Here is a 26,285-nt window from a genome sequence, read left to right on the forward strand (position 1 = left end):
ATTAATTTTCGAAGCTAGAATAAAAGATAAATATTTTTAGTTTGGTTGTATTGAGGCCCTCTCAGAATTATCTACAAAATACCCATGTACTGTATATAAATTAGCTTGGGGTATCGCAGAACATAAGGAAGATACAATTCAATTTGGTAGCAGCAAAGATTTGTTAGGCCTGTGTATTAGTCTATTGAACAGCTCCGTCCATGTTTATGACATTTTATTTTTGGCTAATCTCTCAAATTTAACGTTAAATCTATATTCGGGTAAGTAATAATGGATATTCGCTTAGATTTACTATTAATATACATATAAATTTACGTACTATTTCACCTAATTCTGTTTAAAAACATAGTTAAATATAGTGTTGGATGACTTTTTTAAACCCGATATTTTCCGGAAATAAATGTAATTTTTTGTCTAATTAGTGGACTGTATTTTACTAAAATTGTATCTGCCATGGCTGACTTACACCTTAAATCCGGTGCTCTATCAACCACCTTAATAAATATTGTTTATAATTGCAGATGAAACATAACCGCTGGCCTTGAAATGCTTTAAAAAATAAAATGCATTAATCTAGTTTATTAAAGGTTATCTTTTAATTCAAATGAAATATGACCATATAAATCTAGTTAACAAAAACTTTCTTTTTATCAAAGTTATTGGGGCAAAAGAAACTCGGAAGCATTTTGCAAAGGATTTAATAACTTAACTTAATTTGGGAATAAAACACGTTGGCAAAGATACAAAATAAATATCAACCTAAAACAGCGGCCATGACACCGGAACTGGTCACATGATTCTAGCACAAAGATAGATAAAATATTAAACTGATACATCCAGCGGCATCTGTTAATAAACGCTACAAACCGATATATATACCTCTTGAAGCTCTACCACTCAATTCTTGCTAGTCATCTTCTGTCTTAATGGGTATCTGTATGTCTTCCTCTTTAATCTTTTCCATTTTATCTTCATCCTCCGACTCATTAGGTAAGTATGCTAATTGATCTTTTTCTTCTGACAGTTTATATTCTTCTTGTCGCGGCCCATTTTGTACTCCATATAGGTTTCATCAAATCGTACATCTCTGGGTTTCACAATTTTCTGCTCTCTTAGTAACCACAACAGGTATCCACCACCGCAGTAGCCTACCATGACAGCTTTCTTGGCCTTAGCATCCAACTTATTATCTTTGGGTAATATAAAATTGACGAAAAACAAAGAAAAACACAAAGTCACGGTCTCACAACATGCAATTAAACGGGCTACATGTGTTTCGCTCTAGTTAGAGCATCATCAGGCCTTTAGAAGCCATCCACACACTTCACAGTACATAAATAAAACCTAGATTTTATTTTAAATGATATAAAATGATATAAATGGCCTAATGATGCTCTAACTAGAGCGAAACACGTGTAGCCCGTTTAATTACATGTTGTGAGACCGTGACTTTGTCACACCTTTTTCTTTGTTTTTCGTCAAATTTGTATGTTGGTCTCTTAGAGAATAATGGATGAGATTTTTGGATTTGGGTAATATAGTAAACCAAGCTCTAAAAGTAAACACTTTAAGCTTGCTTAAATCATTTCTCCCATGCCAAATATTAGGAAAGGCTCTTGTCGGGGTTCTATTTAGCTTATACACAGAAGACTTAAGTGCTTCATCCCATAGTAATTTTGGAATTCCAGAGTCGATAATCTTTGTTCTAACTTTATCTAACAAAATCCTCTGCTTTGCCATTTTCTTGTGACATGTATATTCGTATACATGACATGGTATGCTCCAAAATACAATTCTCCTACAAAAATCCTTAAAAACATGAGACACAAATTCTGCCCCATTGTCTAATCTAAATGCCTTGACCTTGACCTGATGCTGCCTTTCAAGATCTCTCACATATGGAATAAGATTCGTATTCACCTCATTCTTTTTATTTAATATTTTAACTACTAAGACATATGAAAAATCATCTAGTATTATTTGAAAGTACCACTATTATATGTGTCTGGATTGATTGGTCCGCATACATCATTGTGAATAAGATCACCTATTTCACCTGTGGTCATTTTATTTTTATTAAATGGAGCCCTGGATATTTTTCCTTCTATACAGCTACTACAATTCTTGTCACATTTTGATAATCCAAGCTGCAATAATGATTCGTTGCAAACATGTCCCAATCTCCTATGCCATAGATCATTAACCACTGAAATGTGGCCCTGGTACACTAAGGGGTTAATTAACTTGTTCACCTATAACACATACAGCCCATTCTTCCCTTGACAGTGTAGCAAAAAATGTTTGCCATTGATCCTGGTAACCGTACTATCCATGTTTAATTATTATGCTCCAGGTTGAAATTTCAATTTAAACATGTTATAATTTTAGCCTTCACGATAATTTTATTAGCGATGTCTGTAGACTGTAATATGCTTTCGGCTCTATAGTTTCTTAAACTTTGTTATCCATTGGAGTTGAAAAATTCAATTTTAAATTCCTGTTGAGTAAGTAGTCAACCGATTTAGAAAAAAAAATTGGTGAAATTTAAAAGTTTGTCGTGGAAAATATGATAATTAAAATTTGATAAATTGTCATCCTGAATATGTGTACGTCTATCTCTTTGTTTTAATTTGAGAGTGCGTAATTCGTTGCGTAAAGTAGAAAAAATAATTGAACCAATATCTTGAATCTCGTCTCTTAATCAATGATCCAAATCAGAGAAAAAAATCCACTTTAATAAGATATAGAAAAAAAAACAAATATTTGAGCTTGGCATTAATATTGTTGAGTTGTCGATAATGTTCTTAAATTTTTTCTTTCAGCCAAGCCTTTGCTGCATTTTTTGCATTCGCAATGTACAAATCGTGTAGTTAGTCCGAAGTCATCGTTGAATACACCATATTTTCAACAAGATGTATTTTTCCCGTAAAATGAGTTTTTTTTGTATAAATCAAATCAAATTTATTTTTCAAATTTTTAAATCAAATCAAATCAAATTTATTTACAATAATTTACAATAATTTTACAAAACTCACAAAAGTATAAATAGATGTACACCTAGATTAGAATCTGTGTGTGTACAAAACAAAAGTAATTCGGAAGATTGTTTGGGGGGCTCCTTTTGGAAAGGAGAAAAAATAGGTATTGAAGGACCAGCGTGAACTTCACACGCAAAGGAAAATAAGAAAAAGAAAACAATTACAAATTTACGGCGTCAATAACGACTTACCTGACACTCGATGAATTGGTATACTGTAGAACTGTAGATTAGATGGTTGGCCGGCCAGTTTTCTCAACACACACGCTATTCTATGTTTCGATGCGTATCGTACGATGGTACCGATCAAAAAGCCCGTCTCTCGCGGGAGGAAGCGTGCACCTGTCCAAGCCATCATTGACGCATGCACGCGGATATGGATTGTTATTGGTCAATTAAAATAATCAATACTTCTAACAAAATTGGCGGTGCATTCAAATACCCTTTAAATTTGCCAATTCCAAACATTCCGCCCACCAAAAAATACAATTTTTTCTCTTAGGCAACTTAAAAGGTTAAGTGTGTAATCACACCTGATAAGGATTTCCATAGCAAAACTCCTCAATAAACAACAAAATAAAAATGGTTAGCTAATTCAAATTATAATTTCATCCATTGGTAGAACAACACACAACCGAAAAAATAATGAAAAAAAAGGAAAAAAAAAGGAAATAATAAAATAACATATAATACATTGAACGCCATCATGTGACATATTAAAGCCGCGTATACACCTTAGATCATCATTAATAACTGACGTGATGCCTTTAACGCCGTAAAAATGTCTACGGAATACTACGTATCCGAGATTCGACATGTAAAGCATACGTTGGTTATTTCCTTTCATGACGTGAAAAAGCCCATAGGTATAAAGCCCGTTGGGTATACGCCTCATCAGTATATGCCTAGAATCCCCGATATTCTGCTAAGTTGCCAGATATAATATTTACTTTTCTTTTTTGAAAAATTGTCCGAAGTATACGGAATTCTCAATAACAATTTTTCTTTACGCAATAATATCTAAATCTAAGCATTTTATATTTTTTTATAAGAGCAAAAATGCCTCCCTAGCCTTTCCTTAAAATTGTACATATTTCATTTAAAAATGGTTGTTACCTAAATTTTTGAGAAATTGTATATGATTTAGCATGACCCTATGTATGTGCATAACATACTAATTTGTCGATTTCAGGGCACAGCGTCTAATTTTTAACGATTATTTGATCTTGTCTTCTTCTTTGTTTATGTGTGATTGTGTTTTTTTTGTAATAATTATTGGGAAACTATACATTTTGGTATAATGACAAACAATTGATTTGTATTGTGTGTGATGCAGTGCGGTCATAGACCAGAAAACTACTTTCTTTGTGTAAAGGCAAGTTCATGTTACAATCTCACTTTTAAAATGACATTTTAATTTTATAATTTATTATTTGTTCGTCGACCCAATCTATACGTTGATGCACAGAAAATTAAAAAAGTTGTGTTATCTTTTCTTTTATATCAGTTAAAAGTCAAAAAAAGATAAAAAATAACTAAAAAAAAACTGGTGAATGCGGCGGGCATTCCTATCTCCCAGGGCATTCACCAATTTATTTACTTAGCTTTGTTTAAAAAAAAAATTTGTACTTTTTAATCATACCTAAATAATAAACGAAATGCAAAAAGAAAACTAATTATTTTAATAACGAAAAAGAAAATAAGGGATTGCTTAGATGTACAAGAAGAAGTAGCTAAAGCGCTTGGAATTAGTTTAAGAATGGTGCAAAAGGTTGTATATGAAAACAAGAAAAAACTAATTATAACTATCATTATCACTAACAGAGTCGGAAAACTCTTCGTCATTTTCCGAATCTTCTTCAAATGGAGCAATGATCAATGGTTCAACTTGGATATCGAGTACTTTTTCTCTCTTCCACCAGGTTCTAATAATGTTTTCTGTGTGAACCACTGATTTCTGCCAATACTTCTTTGTGATGTGATTCAATGCCTTATTCCAAACAGCTGCAACCTGGTCAGATCTAAGCCCAGCACCCACATGCTTCTCATAATAAGATTTTGACCCTGCCCATATAAGCTCAATGGCATTAAACTCACAATGGTATGGTGGCAATGTTAAAACTTCATGGCCATATTCACGTACTATTTCGTCAACAGCATATATTTTTGGTCTTTTCAGCGATTTTGCAATTGAAAGAAGTTTGGATTTTAGCATATATGGCAAGGGATTCTGATTTTCTTTTACCAACCATTCATAAATTTCGCTTTTTCTCCAACTTCCATTTGGTTGTTTATTCAAAATTCTTGAATGATACGACGCATTGTCTAATACTATTAAGGAAGGTTCTTGCAAGTTCGGTATTAACTGTTCCTTTAACCATTTTTCAAACATTTCGCAATTCATATTGTCATGATAATCCATACCTTAGAAGAAAATATTAAACTTGCACCTGGAACGAATCCCGTGGAAGACCCGGCATGTAAAATAATAAATCGTTTTCCCTGACCACATCCTTTTTTTCTTTTCACGCTTTTCACAGATTCATCTTGCCAAGATTTTATTCCACTCCCGTTTGAAAATATCCAAGTTTCATCTAAGAATACCACTTTCCTTAACTTTGATTTTTCATTTTGTGTATATTGTCTTAAAAATCCTATTCGTTGGCTCACAATATTTGGTAGTTCACACAAATATCTTCTATTGCAGTCTTTTTTATAGCGAAAACCTATGCTTTTAATTAATTTTGATAAAGCAGAAAGTCCAATTTCCAAAGTGCCGCGTTGCTTTAAAACATCCCTCAGAAATGGCAGCGTTATATTTGTTTTTAGCCTATATAGTTCATAAATCCTATCCCTTACTTCCATTTTTACACATTCACTTAAATCTTCAGTCATCGGCTTCTTCCTTTTACACTTTTTTTCCTTCTTGGGAATAAGATTGTTCTTGTTTTCATATACAACCTTTTGCACCATTCTTAAACTAATTCCAAGCGGTTTTTTTAATTCCAAGCGCTTTAGCTACTTCTTCTTGTACATTCTTAGGCAACCCTTTATTTTCTTTTTCGTTCTCGAAGTAATTAATAACATTAAGTACCATTTTTTTGGCTTGAGGATTTAGAAATCCACAAAAAGGCTTTTTCTTTTCCATAATTTGAAATTTAAATTATCTTGTGACAAATAATGTCATCCGTCAATCGAAACGAGACAGGCATGTTTGTTATGAAAGTAATTGTTTTAGAACCACTGACATTTATCATTTTATCTTCTTTTGATACATTAACGCTGCATATATCTGTTTCGTTTATCTTACGCGTTGTATTTAAAAAACGTTGTTGCGCAAATTGAAATGAAACGTTACTACAAAAGTTTGTCGTTGATAATCCGATACACCCGCACGATAAGAGCGATTTTGACTATAACTAATATTTGCATTTAAAATATGTCCCTTTTCTAATGAAACTTCCTGTATATTCTGTAATAATGTCTTAATTTTATTTTATAGGTTATGCAATGGTTTCAGTCAAACCAATTGATGTGACAGATAGGTCCAGCGTCCCCTGGTTAATGTTTCCCTCCAATGAAGCTCTGAAATCGCTTTCCGAAAAATATCTTTTACATGCAATGAGACTCTTAAACATTTTTTATCACGTCATTAACGATTTGATGCCAACCCCTCCACAAAGTAGTATAAAAATAGGTTTACCATTTCGGTTTATATTTAAATATATTTTTAGGTAAAACGGTTTTGCCACATTTGCCAACTACCGGTACTTTATCGCCAATAAAAAGGCGAAAAAGTGACGAGAAAAAATTACCCTTAAGTGGAGGCAAAGTTTTACCTGATAAAGAAGAGAAACTTGAGAAAAAGGAAGTAAAAATTACGAATTTTGGTTGTTTTGCTTCGTCACAACATTATATGAAAATTTTCGAAACTTTAAGAAGCGCTTTTGTTAATTATAAGGTACTTTTTTATAATCATTTCCGCCTTTTTCCTCAAAAATAAATTATAATGATCAAATAAAAGCATTATCAAAAGTTATAACCTAAATACATTGTATTTATTTTTTTAGATATCGCTTGAGGCATCTTCGTCAGAAACCTTTTTAGAATCGCTTCGGAAAGCTATTCACACGTTATGTGTAATATTAGAAGTAGGCACTATTAACGAATTTAGTAGAATAGCCGAAGAAATTCTAAGTTACCTAAAGACAACGTTTCCGCTGGATAGGACAGTTACACTTCAATGTGTACAACAGCTTTTAAAATGTTTATTTGGGACAAATTTGATAGTAAATTTGGGACATATATTTGAGGAGCCCGAAAAACACCAAGAGGTATATAATATGTTACGGTTAAATCCCAGAACTGGGTAATATGTTTATTTAGACAAAACACTAGGTAATTATAATTATTATCCATCAATTCTTCTGAAAATTTGCTTGTCCACGTTTTTTGAGTTCTCTTTTTATTTTTCGTTTGGGGAAGGACTTAAGGAAACTTACCGTTCTGATGGCCTGTATCTTATGTTTCCTATAAGAAATTTAAAAATCTAGCAAGACTATCCAGTTAGCCATGAAAAAATACAAAATTGTTGTCTTGTGCCTTTTTTACGATACAGGGTGACCGATTTGAAATCGCCTATTTGGCGGTTAAGGAAGAGATCACGATTTATATCCGCACAGACCGCACTAGTCGGATCAAATGTTGTGAATTGAGCGGTTGTTTTAAAATTGAAATTTTTGCGCCAGATGGGAAAGCAATAAGGCAATCCTGGCAAGCTATCGTACACGAGCCACAAATTAAACGCTTTAGTTTAAAAACAAAAAGATGTAATAATTGCAATAAAGCTCTCCACGAAAAATACCGGAGATAATTCATAAAACTAAAATTATTAAAGGAAAAGTAGTCTTAAATTAACAGGATTAAAATAAAACTAAGAAAATAAAACAAAAACAAAGTGATGGACAGGGGTACTACAACAGATGCTCGAAGTGCTGCCCGTTCTCCTGGATGCATTTATCGATCCGTTGGTGCCATGAAGTTCGCATTCGAGCGAAAACACCCTGCTGCTCTCCTCCGAATCCAGTGGTGTTTGATACACCATTTGTTGGAGACCTCGGTGGCCACGCTATGGGACCCCCACGTCCTATCCAACGATTGGGGAAAATTTCATCTAAATAGTCCCGGATCCGCCTTGGCCAGTGCGCAGGACAACCATCGTGCTGCCACCACATGTTATTAATAATTTGTAGAGGCAAATCTTCAAAATATTTTTGTAACTGGCCTTGGAGAAATATCAAATAATCTTATGCATTCAAGCGGGCGGGTAGAACGTATGGACCAAGCAAGTGGTCGCCGACAATGCCAGCCTAAACATTAACAAAAAACTTCGTTTGATATCCTCGGACATGCATGGCATGCGAGCTCTCTTCCGACCAGAAGTGGTTGTTGTGGGCGTTGAACATACCTTCTCTAGAAAAGCCCTTTTCGTCGGTGGAACAAACATACCGCAGGAAATCAGGATTTTCCCCAATGCGTTTGTTTAACCACTGGCAGTAGTGAAGGCGCCCAGGGGAATCGTCAGGAAAGAGATGTTGAACTTTCTTCAATTTAAATGGGTGTAAATTGTTGTAGTGAAAGATATTCCATACCGTCCCGTGGCTGCAACCCACTTTAGAAGCGACCTGACGAATGCTCTTTTGGGGCAATACGTGCCATTACAGCATCTTCAAGTCCATCACGTGCTAGACGCAGTCGTCCTCGCTCCTGCTGTACAGGGTGTGTCAAATTCGAGCCACATCATTGGGATTTCGGAAACGGTAAGAGATACAGGGTCGGTTAAATTGGGGCAAAGTTGCGTATTCTTATGCTTAACAAAATGCCGTTTTAAAATTTAAAAAATTCCGACTACGTACGAAGTTATTCGGAAAATACCGAAATTTTGAAAAATCGTTTTTATTTTTTTGTGAGGTTATTTGAAAACATATTTTAAAATAATTGACACTTTATTATTGTCACTTTTTCTCCTCTACCAGATGGCGTCGTCAAATTTAAAATCCGACGTTTCGTCTTTTGGCAACCATCATCAACTTTATTTTTTTAAATACGGCCCTGGAATTTTTTTTACTCATTTTTATTCCCCTTTTTATTCTTAGAGAAATGACATATCACATAGTTTAATTTTCCAATATTTTGATGTCAAAAATTTACTTTTATTAAAAAAAAGTTAATACTGTCCTGTTGTTTCAAATAAAAATTGTCTTGATGTTGTTTTTCAATCAATAACATGGTAAAAATATTGCTAATATGTTATATTATATTATATTTTCACAAATTTTTCTGCAGGCCTGATGTCTAAGTCTCCGGCTGAATAACTTGAAAATTCTTATTAGCAAAGATGGCTTTGAATTAGAAAAAAATGGACGACCATCTGTCATTAATTGTTTATATCTGTTTGACATTTGGCTTTTTCGATATTTTGTGAAATCAAAAATGGTATTCTCTAGTAGCGAACAACGTGATATGGTCCAAATTTACTATTCTTTGAATAGAAATTCGCAACGCTCCTGCCAACAATATCTGGAGCAATATCCAGAGCGCCCCCAACCTAATTATACGTATTTCGGAGCTTTGGACAGGAACCTTAGCCTCTATGGAAGTTTCACTAAACCTCGAAATATGTATGGGACTCGAGTGCATCCTGAAACCGAGCAGGCGATTATTAATGCTGTAAGTATTACAACGATATACTTTCACAATAACTTTTTATCAGATAGCTTTCGTTAAAGGTTACCCAAAATCCGCAAGGTTCAACCAGACAATTTTCCCGTGAATTGAATATGCCAAGTACCCGTATCCACAGAGTATTGAGAAAAAATCGCTATCGCCCCTATAAACTTCATATCAGTCAAGAACTTAGGCATGGAGATACCGATAGAAGGCTTCAGTTTTGCAATTGATTGAACGAAAAACTGCAAGATGATGAAGACTTTTTAAACAAAATAATTTGGACAGATGAATGTTACTTTTCGACTAACGGGCTATTTAATCGGAATAATGAACATTTTTATTCAGTCGAAAATCCGAGACAAAACCGCGAAGTAAGAAGACAGGGGCATAATTCTTTCAATGTTTGGGTGGGTCTTTACAGGAATCGAATTTTGGGACCTATTATATACGACGGTAATTTAACTGCTGAGCGCTATTTAGATTTAATTCTGCCAAATATATTCGATGTTCTTGAAAATGAACCTCTTGATATTATCCGCGATTTGTGGTGGCAGCAGGATGGTGCACCACCCCATAATGGAAGGAATGTCACACGATTTTTAAATCATAATTTTCCTAATCAGTGGATTGGAAATCAAGGGGTGGTGCGCTGGCCAGCTAGAAGTCCCGATCTTTCCCCGTTGGATTATTTTTTTTGGGGCTATTTAAAGAACAGACTAAGAACACCCCAAATGATATAAACATTTTACGTGCAAATTTATTGACAGAATTAAGGGGTATACGAGCCAGGACTATCCAGCGGGCAGTGTCTGGAAATTTACGTAGAAGGATACAGAAATGTATTGAGGTGCAGGGTCAACTATTTGAATATTTACTTTAAACTTAAAATATTGCATTTTTTTGCATTAAGTTCTATTATTTTTAGTTTGTGTTGTTCAACATACAAATTAGTAATAAATTATAGTTGTTACTATTGTTATTGTTAAAATTTAGTATAATATATCAAATTTATACTATTTTTACCATGTTAATAATTAAAAAATTTTGTTAAAAACATTGATTTATTCAATAAATGATAGTGTTAAGATAAATTATTACTTTTTATTTCAAACAACAGGACAGTATTAACTTTTTTTTAATAAAAGTAAATTTTTGACATCAAAATATTGGAAAATCTCTAAGAATAAAAAGGGGAATTAAAATGAGTAAAAAAAATTCCAGGGCCGTATTTAAAAAAATAAAGTTGATGATGGTTGCCAAAAGACGAAACGTCGGATTTTAAATTTGACGACGCCATCTGGTAGAGGAGAAAAAGTGACAATAATAAAGTGTCAATTATTTTAAAATATGTTTTCAAATAACCTCACAAAAAAATAAAAACGATTTTCCAAAATTTCGGTATTTTCCGAATAACTTCGTACGTAGTCGGAATTTTTTAAATTTTAAAACGGCATTTTGTTAAGCATAAGAATACGCAACTTTGCCCCAATTTAACCGACCCTGTATCTCTTACCGTTTCCGAAATCCCAATGATGTGGCTCGAATTTGAAACACCCGGTACCTAGTTAACAGTCCCGTATAAACGACTTACAATAAATTTATACTTTGGCAATAAAAAAATACTTTTAAAGAACAAGACTTACTTAAAATGATCCCGTTTCCCGTAGTGTGCGGTCGACATTTACAAACACGCTGTCATTGACAAAAAAAATACATGGTATTCAGAAAAAGTAAAAAAAACTTTTCGTGTACGTTGGGTTGCTTACCCACCTGCCGCGAAACAGCCCCATCTCCGAATGAGGGCTTTTTCGGACATGGGTTCCTATGCTCAAAATACTTACCTATGGAGCCCGCACCTTCGCTACAATTTATGCCAAAGTTACCGTGGTCACCCTGTATAATTAGGCGTTTTCGAGAAAATCGCTGATAAACGGAAAGGTATTAATAAACCCGATTAATCTATTAAATTAGAAAAAACAAAATGGGCTGTAACTGTTTTCTTTTTTGTCAAATCAAATTAAATTTTATGCAAAAATGCAAAAACCGATAATTTTAGATTTTTTCATGGCTAATTAGATGGTGTTCTACATTTTTGAATTTATGCAATGCAAACATAAAATAGGGACCATCAAAAAAATAAGCCCCTCTGAATCCTTTCCTAAAATTGGGTTTACACCATTTTTGGGACGGAAAATATCAAATAATTAGTTTAAATTAAAACTTGCAAATTTCCAAATGATTTGACGTATAACAGTAGTTAGTGTTTGAAATAATCAATTTTCTTCAAGCAATTTGCTCGGGCTGTAGCTCTGAGGAGGTGCATCTTAGGACACATGTTTATAGGAAAAAAAAGTATTATTTTAACTCCAACAATACGGTCTTAAAATATTTGCACCGAATTTTGTAACACCCTGTATAATTCATAGTTTGCCTGAAAATGTTGCTCATATAAATTGAAAAGAAATTAATTAAAATAAATGTTGTTTGGTTTTGCGCTCTATATTACGTCGTTGAATAAATTTCAAAAGCAGCGAGTAAAATATTTACCTGAGAACGAACATATTTTTTGTTTACTTATATATTGAGGAGTTATACAGGGTGGTCCGGTTTCGATGGCCGAAAATTAAATGGCCGACGGAAAACGAAAAAATAATAAGTTTGCTATTATAAATAATATTCGAAAAATGATTCGTTAAAAAATTACAGGGTGTCAAAATTCTAATTAAAAAAATCAATTTTTTTTTATTTTTCTTAAACCACTTTAGATATTTTAATGAAATTTGGCACGTTTAGACAGTTAATCAAGACGCATCTTTTTGTGCAAAAATTATTAATTTTATACACCAGTGGCGTGTGTGCGGGTCGATCTTCATACAATTTTAATTAAAAAGATGATGCGCCACTGTTTTTTTTAATTTCTTTTTTTTATGAAATCCTTGTTTAATTTAAAATAAAAAACATCTCTTTACTTTTTGTCGTACGACACACTGCGAGTAAAAAAATAATTTTTTATAAATGCTGATTTTTTTTATTAAACAAAAAATATGAAAATACTAAATTTAATTAAAGACTAAATTATTCTGTTGGGTTCTAAAAAAGACACAAGAATCTGGATTCCGAAATTCAAATAAATAATGAATATAATAATGCCGGCAAGAAGGCAATGCATGCATAAAACCAAAAACGGTTTGTTTGTATTTTATTATGACAGTTAATTATTTAAGTAAGTGAAATTATTGCGTTGGTTAACTTATTAATTTTGCTATTGTTAACAGTGTTGTTAAAAGTATTGTGAAAAATGCGTTTTTCAAGTAATGAATACGCTGATATTCATTTTTGTTATGAATTTTGTGATGGAAATGCGGAAGCGGCAGTTCGTGAATATCGAAGACGGTATCCAAATAGAAGAATTCCAGATGCTCGCGTGTTCATTAGAACACATCAACATTTTAGGAACTTTGGTCTACGTGGTAATAATAAACAATACCAAAACCAGAGAAATAATAATGAAAATCGTGTACTGCGCACTTTTGATAATAATCCAAGGCTGAGCTCTCGCAAGGCAGCTCAACAACTACAAATTCCTAAATCTCAAATATTGCGAACCTTACACGCTGACCACAGGCATGCATATCACCTACAGCCTGTTCAGGGTTTACACCCTGGTGATGCTGAAAAGAGAGTAAGATTTTGTCAGTGGCTTTTAAACTCAATAGAGGATAATCCCGACTTTTTACACAAGAGACTTTGGACGGATGAGTCTTATTTTACAAGACGCGGAGTGATAAATTTTTATAACATTCATGTTTGGGCACAACAGAATCCTCATGCAATTCGGCCAAGATCGTTTCAAAATGAATTTTCCGTTAATGTTTGGTTGGGCGTTATTCGTGATAATGTTTGTGGTCCGCATTTCCTACCTCCAAGGCTAAACTCACAACTATTTCTGGAGTTTTTAAATAATAGTGCTGATAATGCTGAAATAATAATGCCGGACTACATTGAGGATTTACCCATTAATTTGAGACATGAAAGTTGGATACAACTGGATGGAGCCCCCCCACATTTTGAAATAGGTGTAAGAAACTGGCTTAATAATAATTACCCTGGAAGGTGGATTGGCCGGCTAGGGAGGAATGATATCCATGTCACCGGATCTTAATCCACTAGATTTTTACGTTTGGGGAAACATTAAGGATAAAGTTTACGCTAATGCCGTATTTAACAGAGAGGAATTCATCTTAAGAATTCAGGAAGCATGTAACGACATGCAAAATCAAAATTTTGTGGTACTGGCTGCAATAAACTCCTTAATAACTCGTTGTAGAAAATATATTGAGGTCGGTGGGCTGCATTTTGAACAACTTCTTTAATTATTAATTGTTTTTATTTTGTTATTGTTTTTAAACGAGTTAAATGTGTTATCTTCTTATGTGTTTTTATAAATCAGCATTTTTACTCGCAAACGGTGTGTCGTACGACAAAAAGTAAAGAGATGTTTTTTATTTTAAATTAAACAAGGATTTCATAAAAAAAGAAATTAAAAAAAAAAACAGTGGCGCATCATTTTTTAATTAAAATTAATTAAAATTGTATGAAGATCGGCCCGCACACACGCCACTGGTAAATAAAATTAATAATTTTTGCACAAAAAAATGCGTCTTGATTAACTGTCTAAACGTGCCAAATTTCATTAAAATATCTAAAGTGGTTTAAGAAAAATAAAAAAAATTGATTTTTTTAATTAGAATTTTGACACCCTGTAATTTTTTAACGAAACATTTTTCGAATATTATTTATAATAGCAAACTTATTATTTTTTCGTTCTCCGTTGTCCATTTAATTTTCCGCCATCGAAACCGGACCACCCTGTATATTGGGGAATAGATTGAGGGTAAACTATAACTAGGAAAAATCTGAAAATTTGACAATATACTTAAGTCGATAGATACAATTTGGCAAAAATATTTTCAAGGTGAGATTTTTCAGATTCTACACTAGAATCTAAACATTTTTTGTGTATAATTTCCTCTTTTATTTAAGTCTAACATTTGACATATTTCAGTTTTTATGTGAAATTACGTTTGCAGACCGTACAATAATTTTCAATTTTTCCTATAAGAAAACTGATGTTTTTTTCCCTCCCTCAATGAGAAATCACAAATTTTTACTTTATTTTAAACAGCTTTTAAAGGTGTTTAAAACCTAAGGATTTAGTAAATAAATCAGCTTCTTGTTCATGTGTACTAACATATTTTATCATAACCACATTGTCTTTAATCTTATGTCTAACAAAATGAAATCTTATGTTCACATACTTAAGTCTTTTATGACATTCAGTGTTCTTGCATACTTTTATAGTAAAAATTCAGAGATTGGAGGGACACAAAGTCTGGTCTCATGGTCTCAAATTATGTTTATTTTTTAAAAAAACGATTACACGTGTTTCGCCCTAAGGCATCGTCAGATCTAAAAGAAAATAGAAAGCAACTCTAGTATAAAAACAACAATGCATAGACACAAATTACAATATTGAGATATGACTTACCAGTAAAGCTATTGGATTAACACCACAAACATTTAAGTTAAAACAAAAATAAATACATAAAAAATAAAAAATAATGCTGACGTTCACATTAAATCCAGTGTCAAGACTAAATAAAATAAAAGTACACAAAACAAGCAAAATGAGGTTAAGTTGAACGGGAGAACGGAAATAAAGCAAAAAATAAAATAAAAATAAAAACTGAAATATGACTTGGTCGAGAAATGAACCAGCGACCATCGGGTTCGTAGGCAAGCGCTAAACTTACGTGCTATCCAGGTCGTGATAAATATTGTTAAAAATTAAATGCGGTTCAAAGGTAAAAACATCATTCACACAAGACGGTACAGGACTCCTTTTTGCCCTTGTGATCTCCATCTTCTCTAATAAGTCAAGCTTCTTTTTGAAGGAAAGTGTTTTGAAAAATGAAATGAAAAAATGAAAATGAAAAAATGCAACTCTCTATCTCTAAAAATAACGGAGATATCCCGCAAAAGTACCCAAAATGGGACACCCTGTACATTCGCAGAAGTATTTAGACGCTGTGGGGAAACTGGAGACAAGAACCTGCGATTATGAGAGCTGTTACAGAAGATATATCTTGAAATACTCGGCGCATTGGTGCTGCATTAAGGATTCACCATTCCACTGTAACATAGAGTTCTTAAAAAAAAAATAATTGAAACGGATGCTCATTTGAAAAAAATCCAGGATTTATTGCCAGTGGATGGTGAGGTGAGGCTTCAATTCTGTAGGTGGTACTTTAATAAGTTGCAAGAGTGAGGAACAGATCAAATATTTTGGACAGATGCAGCAACATTTACAAGAGCCGGATTAATGAATTTAAGAATTAGCCATATATGGCATACAGAAAACCTTCATGCGACTGTTGTTTCACATTTTCAACATGAGATAAGGGTCAACGTATGGATAGGATTAATGAGAGGTCGCCTTTTCGGGCCTGTAATACTTCCTGATCGGCTTAATTCCAATGAGTTTTCAAATTTATTAAATAATGACCTTGTTGACTTTCTGGAAGAAATCACCTTAGCCGCTAGACAGGAATTTTGGTTTCAAATGGACGGATGCCCAGCCCATAATGGCAGAATTGTGCAAAATTCCTTGAATCAATGCTTTGGGGAGAAATGGATCGGAAGATACTTGACTTTTATGTCTGGGGCACATTAAAATCTAAAGTTTATAGTATTAACATTAATACTCGAGACGAACTAACTAATCGAATTAGTGTGTGTGTGTACAATGAAATGCGACTAAAATGCGTTGAACTTGAACGGGTTGTCGATAGTGTCAGAAGAAGATGCATCAAATGTATTGAACAAGAGGGAAGACATTTTGAACAATTGTTATAATTTTAGATTTGTTTAATGAAATTTTGATTTTTTAATTTTTTAATTTTTGTGGTTTTTTTCTTTTGCCCTTGATATTGCTGTGAAAACAAATAGCTATCACAAAAGTAAGTATATAATTGAAAAGCATATTAAATGCAGAATCATTAAAATCGGTGTAAATTCTAAACCACTTATTCGATTTGAGCAATTCAAAATTTATTTGCAAGATAAATGTAGCTGCTTTAAAAGTCTGATCTCATTGCTACCCTATAGTTCCTAATAAAACCGCCAGAGGGCGCAATTTGTTATAATTCCAGTTTTTTTCATTTTGCTTTAAAAATTCAAATTGAATGGTATATTTTTGACATTTTATTTAAAAAGTAAATAAAATTTGCAAAAGTACTGTAAAAACCGCACGATGATATCTTTGCTCGTTTTAAAGTTATAGCGAATTAAAGTTTTTTACGCACCGAGCCTAAACTTGTGTCCCGCCTAAAAATCTCTAATTAGCATTACCACAACTAAAATACCATGATGTCATAATTAATAAATTATTATAGTAATAATTGATTGATAAATAATAAATTAATAATACCTATGTATCACAGAATAACTGGAAGTTTATGTGACTTTCTTAAGGCGAATAATTTTATTAACGAATTTCTTTTTATATTTAAATTATGGTCCTGAAAAGGACCGATTTTAAACCCAATCATATTTGGTATTTAATGCCTCGATAGGTGTTCAAACTGCTTTCCATCACATTCCAAACAAGCTTCCAATCTTCTTTGCGTGGATAAAAACTGGTGTTTCGATTTCAGCAGCTGATATTTCATTTATTGCACCACGGATTCAGTTTTCCATATCCTGTCTTGTTGTAGGTGGAGTTTGGTACACCATATCTTTTAGTAGTAAAAGTCTAGGCATGTTAAATCGGGTGAGCTGGCCGGCCAAGGATATAGACTCCCCCTTCCGATCCAGCGCCCTTGAAAGTAATTATTTATATGATGCCGCAACAAACGGGAAAAATGTGCTGGGCACCCGTCCAATTGGAAATACATGATCCGTCTTACTTCCAATAAAATAGGCAAGGAATTTGTTAAAAAATGCAAAAAAAACATTACCGGTTAATGTGCCATCAAAAAAATAGGGACCAATAATTTTCATTCCGATAATGCCACACCACACGTTTACACTCCAGCTTGGTGCTGGACTTCTCGCATCCAGCGAGGATTTTCAACCGACCAATAATGCATATTATGCCTGTTGACTTTCCCATCGCTACAAAAAGTGGCTTCATCGGTCCACAGAATCTGTGACAAAAAATCCCTGTTTTCGCGAATCATTGCTAGTATCCATTGGCAAAACTCAATTCGGCGCTCAAAATCATGTTCGTTTAGAGCTTGATGTAGGATTATATGGAAAGGGTGTAGCCTTAAAATAAAAATAAATGCCTATATTCGAGAAGAAAATTATAATAAAAAGATGTATTACCTGTGGTCTTTAAGTATATTTTGAACAGTAGTTCGAGCTATTCCCAAATCGAAAGATAATGCACGAGTTCCAATATGCCTATTAAACTCTATGTAGGCCAACACATTAATAATGTTTTCTTCAGTTCTTTTAGTAGCGCGACGCCTTCTAAATTTGGGCCGACTAAAACTCCCAGTATCGCGTAGTCGCTGTACCAACCGTGGAAAAATTCTTCTGCCATAATGGCGGCGATCTGGATACCGAAGGGCATCCTGTCTTTCAGCTATTGCTGCATTTTAAAAGCACTCAAAGAAAACCGCAATCAAATCCACAGCTTTATTATTTGTCAAAGGCAGTTTACAAAAAATCGAGCAAAGAAAATTGAAAACAGATTTAAACTGGCCGTCTAATAAATATTTGAAGTTTCCATACAATCCTTTTTAAAAGTTTCTTTTATTTTTGCCGCCTACTATACGCTAACTAGAGGCCGAGCGCTAGATGGCGGTACATAAGTTTGGACTCGGTGCGTAAAAGAATTTAATTCGCTATAACTTTAAAACAAGCAAATATATCATGGTGCGTTATATCATTTTCACAGTATTTTTGCAAATTTTATTTACTTTTAAAATATGATGTCAAAATATACCATTCAATTTGAATTTTTGGAGCAATGAAAAAAACTGGAATTATTACAAATTGCGCCCTCTGGCGGTTTTATTAGGAAGTATAGGGTAGTGATGAGATCAAACTTTTAAAGCAGCTACATTTATCTTGCAAATAAATTTTAAATTGCTCAAATGGAATAAGTGGTTTAGAATTTACACCGATTTTAATGATTCCACTTTCAATAGCTTCCCCCACCCCTAATATCGTTCGTACGTCAATAATTAATAAACCAAAATTATAGCAAATTATCTAGGCTTACTAAAAATAATATCAAAAGTATAGGTTAATATTTAAGTTTTCGGAGAAAAAGACGTTTCGTTTATTTCATTTTCAGTTGCGCCCTCTTGCGGTGAAATACGGAACTTAAAAATAATTTCCAGAATTTTCTCATGGCCACTTTTATAATAATAAAAAAAATTCCATTGTTGCCGGATGTACAGGTCCTGAGATACAACCGCTTACCTCGCTTATTTGGCCACCCTGTACATATATATATACCCAACCCAACCCACTTTATAAATTTCTCGATTTATAACAGTAATCAACAAGAAGAACCGGCCGAACTAACAATGCATATTTATCCTTGTTTCGCAAATCAGATGGAAAATTGTACTTGTGATTCTAAGATTTCTTCAGTTTCGTACACAAAATACCTCGGCGTTTATATTGATAGAAATTTAAGATACAATATGCACATTGATTACATAACTAAAAAGAGAAGGAAAACAATTTATAAGTTTTATCAACTACGCGAATTTATGCCTCGTGAGTTGTTGGAACTGGTCTATCAGGCTCTGGTTGAGTCCGTTCTCAATTATGGTATAAGAATTTGGGGTAGTGCGTGTCGCACAATGTTAACAAAGCTGGTTATCACTCAAAAATATATACTAAAAATAATAAATCAAAAACCAAAAAGATACTCAACAGTTAATTTGTTTTTGGAAAGTGGTGCTCTCACTGTAAGAGAACTTTTTATGAAGAATAAAAACATTTATTCTACCCCAACGCCTTCATATTACTATATACGGTTTTGTTTACATTATTTTTTAGGTCTGATGATGCTCTTCGGAGCGAAACACGTGTCACCACTCTAACAAATAAAAGAATTTTTTGAGACCGATATTTTGTGTTGTTCTCCTTTGATTTATTAATATTACTAGATCTGTCACGAGAGAACATGTTTTTTTGACTAAGGTGGATTTTACAATTTGTCAACGTCATATTTCTTATGTGGGGCCAAGAATCTTTAATTTTATACCACACGCTTTTAAGGCTATAAGAAAAATAAGTCTGTTTAATATACGCATAACCGAATGGATCAGGTGTAACTATGAAAATGTTTTGTTAAAGCTACCTTTTCTTACGTAAACAAATGTTATAATTACAGGTATATTTGCAAATATTATTTATTGATAGAATAGAAGAATGAATTAATTTAAATATTACTTTTACAAATTTAATCTAAGTTAATTTAATTTGTTTTTTATAACAAGCTCTCAAATTTATTGTTAAATGATTATTGTATTCTGAAATACTGTGTCCCAACAAGTCACTTGTGACTTAGGGCACAAACACTAACTTTGTAACAATACTGTACAATTTTAAGTAATATATTTGAATTTGAATCTTTTTAAAATTATTTAAAACGTATTTTTATGATGTTCAATTTTCTTAGGACCAAAATTCCAGTTTTTACCACAACCTATTTCAAAAACCTTACGAAGATATGTCTGCCTGCATTAAAGCTCTCAACTCGATTAACAAGATAGAATGTGATAGAGATAGAACCATTATGGGTTATTTGCACCGAAGAGATGTTAAGAAAAACCCCGTCATTAGCAGGACCTCGGATAAAACTTTGGCCAGTTATATTCGGATATTTGAGTCTATGGTTATTAATTCTTTAGAGGTAAATTACTTATTATGCAATTAGTATTTTTAGGCTGAAAATCGTGATTTGCATAAACAGAAACTTTATTTTCAGCAATACACGGTTACTAGTGACGTACTATTTCAAAGCCATGTGTTAAAACTGCTCTGTCAGTTGGTCCAGCTGCGAGTAAATTATTGCCTTTTAGATTCTAAGCAGGTGTTTAAAGATTTCGTTTTGAAGCAGTTTGAATATATTGAAGAAGGATTTGTTCCGTAAGTGCTTTTGATTATTAGGATTAATCTTAGAACATTAAATGCCTAGAATAAGCGTAACTGCAAACCATGGGCGAGGTTGTTTGAGTTCACCATCTCTCAGACAATGATGTCAAATAGACTTTCCAATTTTTCATTTAATGTATAATTTTCTTAATCATGACACATCTCGTGAGAGTATGTGAGGAATTGTACTCTTTAAAAGTTTCGTTTATTTGCCGACTAATAAAATATGCTTTGAGAGTAATCAACATTTTTTTCAATAAAAAAAAAAAGAATCATGACAAAAAAGTTGATGAAAAAAAAGCAACTTGGCAACTTAGAATACCTCTATATTTACAATGCACGTATCCGAAGTTGTCACTTTGTGTTGCTTTGTGTTGCTCTAGATATTTTTTCATATCTGTGAAGTTAGCGCCCGATCGATATCCAGCAACCAAAAATCTAGAACGCAGCATATGTCGTTTGCCAGCAACCTATTTATAGTCCGCGCCCCGCTGTTATTTAATCGTAATAATGTCCGTATCTCCTGATACTCCCAAGGAATTTTAATATTTTTTTGTCCAGATATTAACAATCAATAACTAAATCAATTTAATAATAATAATAATAATAAACGACTTTTATTTGCAAAAATTCATTATATAATATTATATTATGTTTCTTAACCTATCAGTTGGCGAAGTCTAGCCTAGGCTATTCAAACTCAACCCTCTAACAGATTTCATTAAAAGCTAAATAGTGGTTATAAACCTCTACAGCCGTGTTTGTAAAAATTACGTAAAAAGTCGAATGTCAACGAAATGAAAAAGGCTTCTAAAGGATTTGAATTAATCTTTTTTTCTATAATAAATATCTAAACGCATTTGAGAGGGTTGCAAGACCTCTACAAACAAAAGTTTTTTGGGCAAAAAATTATTAAATTGTAAAAAATATAAGGGGCTATGTAAATCCTAACGGCTATAAAAAAAAGTTTTACCCATATCCTTTGGCAGTTATAGCCATTTATAACTTACTTAATAATTTTTAAACGAAAAACTTTCGTTTGTAGAGGTTTGCAAACATCTCAAATCCTTTTAGATATTTATTATATATTACAGAAAAAAGTTTAATTCAAATCCTTTGGAAGTTAACCTTTTAATTAATTTTCTTAGTTTGTCACAGTTTATACCCACTATAAACCGATTTAGTTATCCATAGTTAATATCTAGACACGGGCATTGTATTGATTAAATAATAATGGGCGCCGACTATAAATATGTTACTGTCAAACGACATATGCTGCATTCTCGATTTTGGTTGCTGGATATCGACTAGATACTACCTTCATTTTTGCACACATTAATTTTGCGGCTTTTCGGGTTCGAATAAGCGATAAATTTGCTAGATTATAATAACATACTTAATTAAACATTTTTATTAACATTTTGGCATCCAATACTTATATAGATACTTCACAAATATGCTGTCTTAATATTATAACAAGGATGACACCTAACTCGCCTGTGAAAGGAACGATTTGAATTTCCTTTTTTCCAATATATGTGACCCACTTCAGATTTCTTCATAATTTTTCACTCTTTTTTTTGCTTTATAATAAAGAATACAACTCAGTTTCTGCTAATTATAATAATTTATATCACTTTATTTTCTTCTGTTAAAATTGAGTAAATTGAGTAATCACTGGCAACATGAAATACTAAGCATGTTTATCAACAAAATATCCCCTCTACCCCCTGTGTAGATGTTGCGCTCAATCCAAGCAGCCAATGTTTATTCTAGTGTATTCAATGTTCTAAGGGATTAATTTAAATGAATTTAAACGAATATTAACATTTATTTCGCGATTTGATTATTAAAAAATTATGGTAAACAATTTTAATCCTTATGTTAAATTACGAAAGAATTAGATTGGTAGCGAGTTAAGGACAAAAGAAATATAATGTTTAAAATAAAGGCAATCCTCATATTTTGGTTTCATACCTGCAAAAGAAAAGTTTTTTGTTCGAAAATACATTTTAAACAGTTTTTTTATTATGATTAAAATAGAGAGTGATATACAATATATATATTATACGTTTTTAGATTCTACATGAAAATCTGAGCACATTTTGTGTATTTTCCTATACCTAAGTGGAATGGTTTTTGAGATATTTTTAATTTTATGCATAAAATGTTTTCAGGTTATAAAGAAATCGTATTTTTTCCGTATACAGAGGTCTTCATTATTAAATTTATTGGAAGTTTAATTTCTTAAAGTGAAGGATCGACTTAGTGCCATGTATTTCTATAATATTTGACGAACATTAATACAGGGCAATTAAGAAAAAATAGAAAAATAAATTGAATTCAAAAAATATTTTTTTTTTAAATGGAATAAACTTCTTATTTTTATAAGTGTATGTTTCTTAGAATTAAAAGTTATAAGTTTGTAAGAGGTTATGGAATATGATTATACTCACGCTGCAAAAATGTTGAATCATATAAAAATGTAAATATTAATTATTCTCATAGTTCAAGTACTGTTTTGCTTGTATTTGATAGTTTAAGTTGATGAGTTAAGTTTATTATTTTCACCTATAATATCTAGTTTTAAGAGGTTCATCTTGTTTTAGAGAGCCCCATTTGGTTCCCAATTTAGGTTATTTAAGTTATATGATCTAAAACTTATATACTTTCTTGCTTTAATTGTCAGTATTCTCTTGAAATTATTGGTCTCCCTGGGAAAAACAATGTAGAAAATTCTAAACATTTACAAATTGTTACATGGGTCTTTAAAAGAGATCGCGTTTCATGACATTTTAATTAATTTTGTTGTTTATCTTGGAAACAATTAAACGACAGTCAACGCGAGTCAGGTTAGAGTTTTGACCGTTGTCAATAAAAAGTGTATTCCTCACATAAAAGAGTATTCCTGAAGTAAGTGTGTTCCTCAATAACGTTAATCATATCATATATTCTGACCATGAAGCCATTCTCGCTAGGATTCCATGCAACACTGTATTTCCTTCATCTCATTATATAGGAAGAATTTTCAGCAGAGCAAATTTTAATGCCTTTTCTTCTACTGCAGCTTTGGTTAATTGGAATGCAGTTGAAATGGCTCCTGACCCGTTTACTTTGTTATTTCATGTGCTATGTGACAAGATCAATCAGTGTTTTCCTAAAAATAGGCTTAAAATGAAAAATAGAAAACCATGGGTCACAGCAGGCCTCAGAACTTCAGCTAAAAACCTCCGTTTTTTGGCTAAGCTGTGCAAGTTTACAACTAATGCAAACATTATTCTTTATCATCAGAAATATCGTAGTCTATATAGAAAGACGATAAAAGCAGCTAAGGTTAAATATTATAGTGACCGCTTGAATATGTCCTCAAATAGGCAGAGAGAATGTTGGTCAATTATAAATGACTTCAGGCATTCTCACAAGAAAGTTTCAGAACCAGAAGTAAGACCAAATAGTTTAAATGATTATTACTGTAATATTCCTCATTTATTGCTCAAGGATGTGAATACTAATATTGATCCTTTGCATTATATTCAACAAGTGTCAGTTCAAAATTCTTTTTTCTTTTATCCTGTTAGCCTTACTGATGTTAGAGATGCAATTAAAAGCTTAAAAAACCATAAATCAGCTGGAGCTGATGGAATATCATCAAAATTACTACTCCTTTTGCCTGACTCAGCATTGAATGCCTTAGCTTCTGCCATAAACAATTCCTTTCATAATGGCATCTTTCCAGCATGTTTGAAGGAGGCAGTGGTTATCCCTCTTTATAAGGGTGGAGATGTGAGTGAGCCTTGTAATTTTCGTCCAATTTCTATATTATCTACCCTCTCCAAGATAGTTGAAAAACTTGCAAAAATCAGAATTTTATCTTTTTTGCAACATAATTGCATTTTATCTGCAAATCAGTTTGGATTTCAAACGGGAAAAGGGACTCATGACGCTGTTTTCGGCTTTTTGGAGAGTGTCTATGTGTCCTTAAATTCTGGAGAGTCCGCGGCGGCAGTGTTTTGCGATTTATCCAAGGCATTTGATTGTGTAGATCATGGAATACTGCTGTCTAAGCTCAATAATTATGGCTTTGGAGGTGTGGCATTGCAATGGCTGGAATCCTATCTGTCTAATCGTACCCAAAGAGTTACAGTATCTGGATGTTTATCCAATTCCAGATCCCTTAAAACTGGAGTACCTCAGGGTTCAGTGTTAGGACCACTATTATTTTTGCTCTATGTAAATGATTTGGGTTCATTAAAACTGCAGGGCAAAGTGGTTCAGTTTGCTGATGATACCACCATTTTATGGAATCATAGAGATTCTGATAATGTTAGAGCCCAGGTTTTTAAGGATCTTAAGATTTTATCGGAGTGGTGTGCTGCAAACAGGCTTGTATTTAATGTGGGCAAAACCTTTATTATGGGATTTAAGTGTGACGTTCAGGGCCTTATGTTTAGTGAAAACTCCCCCTTGCAAAACAAAGAAAGCTGTAAGTTCCTTGGTATTACCATTGATGGTCGCCTTCGCTTCGAAGATCATATCCTAAATCTTGCATCAAAATTATCCTCTGGATGCTTTGCAGTAAGAATGGCGGGGCATGAGCTGGGAGGGGTAGTTGCACGTTCAGTGTACTTTTCTCTTATTGAGTCCCACCTTCGTTATGGCTTGCCTTTTTGGGGTTTAAGCAACAAGGGATTATTAAACATAATTTTTGTGATTCAAAAAAAGGCAGTTAGATATCTATGTTCCGCTGGGTTAAGAGATTCTTGTAAACCTCTCTTTATATCTCAAAAAATCCTAACTCTTTTTTCTCTTTTTATCTTAGAAACAGCTACTCTTATTCATAAATGTCCTAAACCTCCCTCTAACACTGGTCATATGACTCGCCAGGTTAACGATTTTCCCTTACCAATCCCTACATCCTCCCTCACGAAGAACTCACTTATATACCTCAGCAAAAAAATTTACAACCATGTTCCTCTATGTATCAGACAAATTTTAGAAGTTAAGAGATTCAAAAAGGAATTAAAATCACTTTTATTATTCAGGGCATATTATAGCCTTGACGATTTTTTTAATGATACCTTTTAACCTGTGCTCTGACATCATTTTAGTGTTTTAGTTTTGTTTCCTGTTAAATAATGTAATTTACTTCTTCTAAATTCTGTTTTATTGACAGCTTTACTTATTTTTTAATGAAATTTATCGAAAAGATGCTTTTTTTTTCTCAATCTGTTTTGTTATGATTAATTTTGGTAATGTGTGTAAATTTTATGGTAAAGTGTTTTAGAAGTTATGTTTGTTTGAAATTTAAAGTGAATTTGGAATTTTTTAGTTTTTA

At 32.8% G+C, this 26,285-nt stretch overlaps 1 protein-coding gene and 1 long non-coding RNA gene across 3 annotated transcripts in view; both read left to right on the forward strand.

Moving 5' to 3' along the window:
* LOC126746626 (huntingtin-like) overlaps nt 1–26,285 on the forward strand; it is a 157,491-nt gene that overhangs the window by 44,440 nt on the left and 86,766 nt on the right. Inside the window, exons 13-18 of the mRNA XM_050454956.1 lie at nt 41–260; nt 6,540–6,719; nt 6,772–6,998; nt 7,108–7,371; nt 20,475–20,708; nt 20,784–20,944. Coding sequence (XP_050310913.1) covers nt 41–260; nt 6,540–6,719; nt 6,772–6,998; nt 7,108–7,371; nt 20,475–20,708; nt 20,784–20,944 — 1,286 coding nt within the window. The remainder of the gene's footprint in view (nt 1–40; nt 261–6,539; nt 6,720–6,771; nt 6,999–7,107; nt 7,372–20,474; nt 20,709–20,783; nt 20,945–26,285) is intronic.
* LOC126746638 (uncharacterized) lies at nt 8,193–10,679 on the forward strand. 2 transcript variants are annotated; one of them, XR_007663939.1, is made up of 3 exons: nt 8,193–8,856; nt 9,547–9,766; nt 9,826–10,679. It is a non-coding gene; the product is annotated as an uncharacterized LOC126746638 (long non-coding RNA). The 2 variants fall into 2 exon arrangements; XR_007663938.1 differs by having other exon boundaries at nt 8,262–8,856; nt 9,544–9,766.

This window comes from Anthonomus grandis, chromosome 17 (assembly GCF_022605725.1).
Source record: "Anthonomus grandis grandis chromosome 17, icAntGran1.3, whole genome shotgun sequence".
Lineage (NCBI taxonomy): Eukaryota > Metazoa > Arthropoda > Insecta > Coleoptera > Curculionidae > Anthonomus > Anthonomus grandis.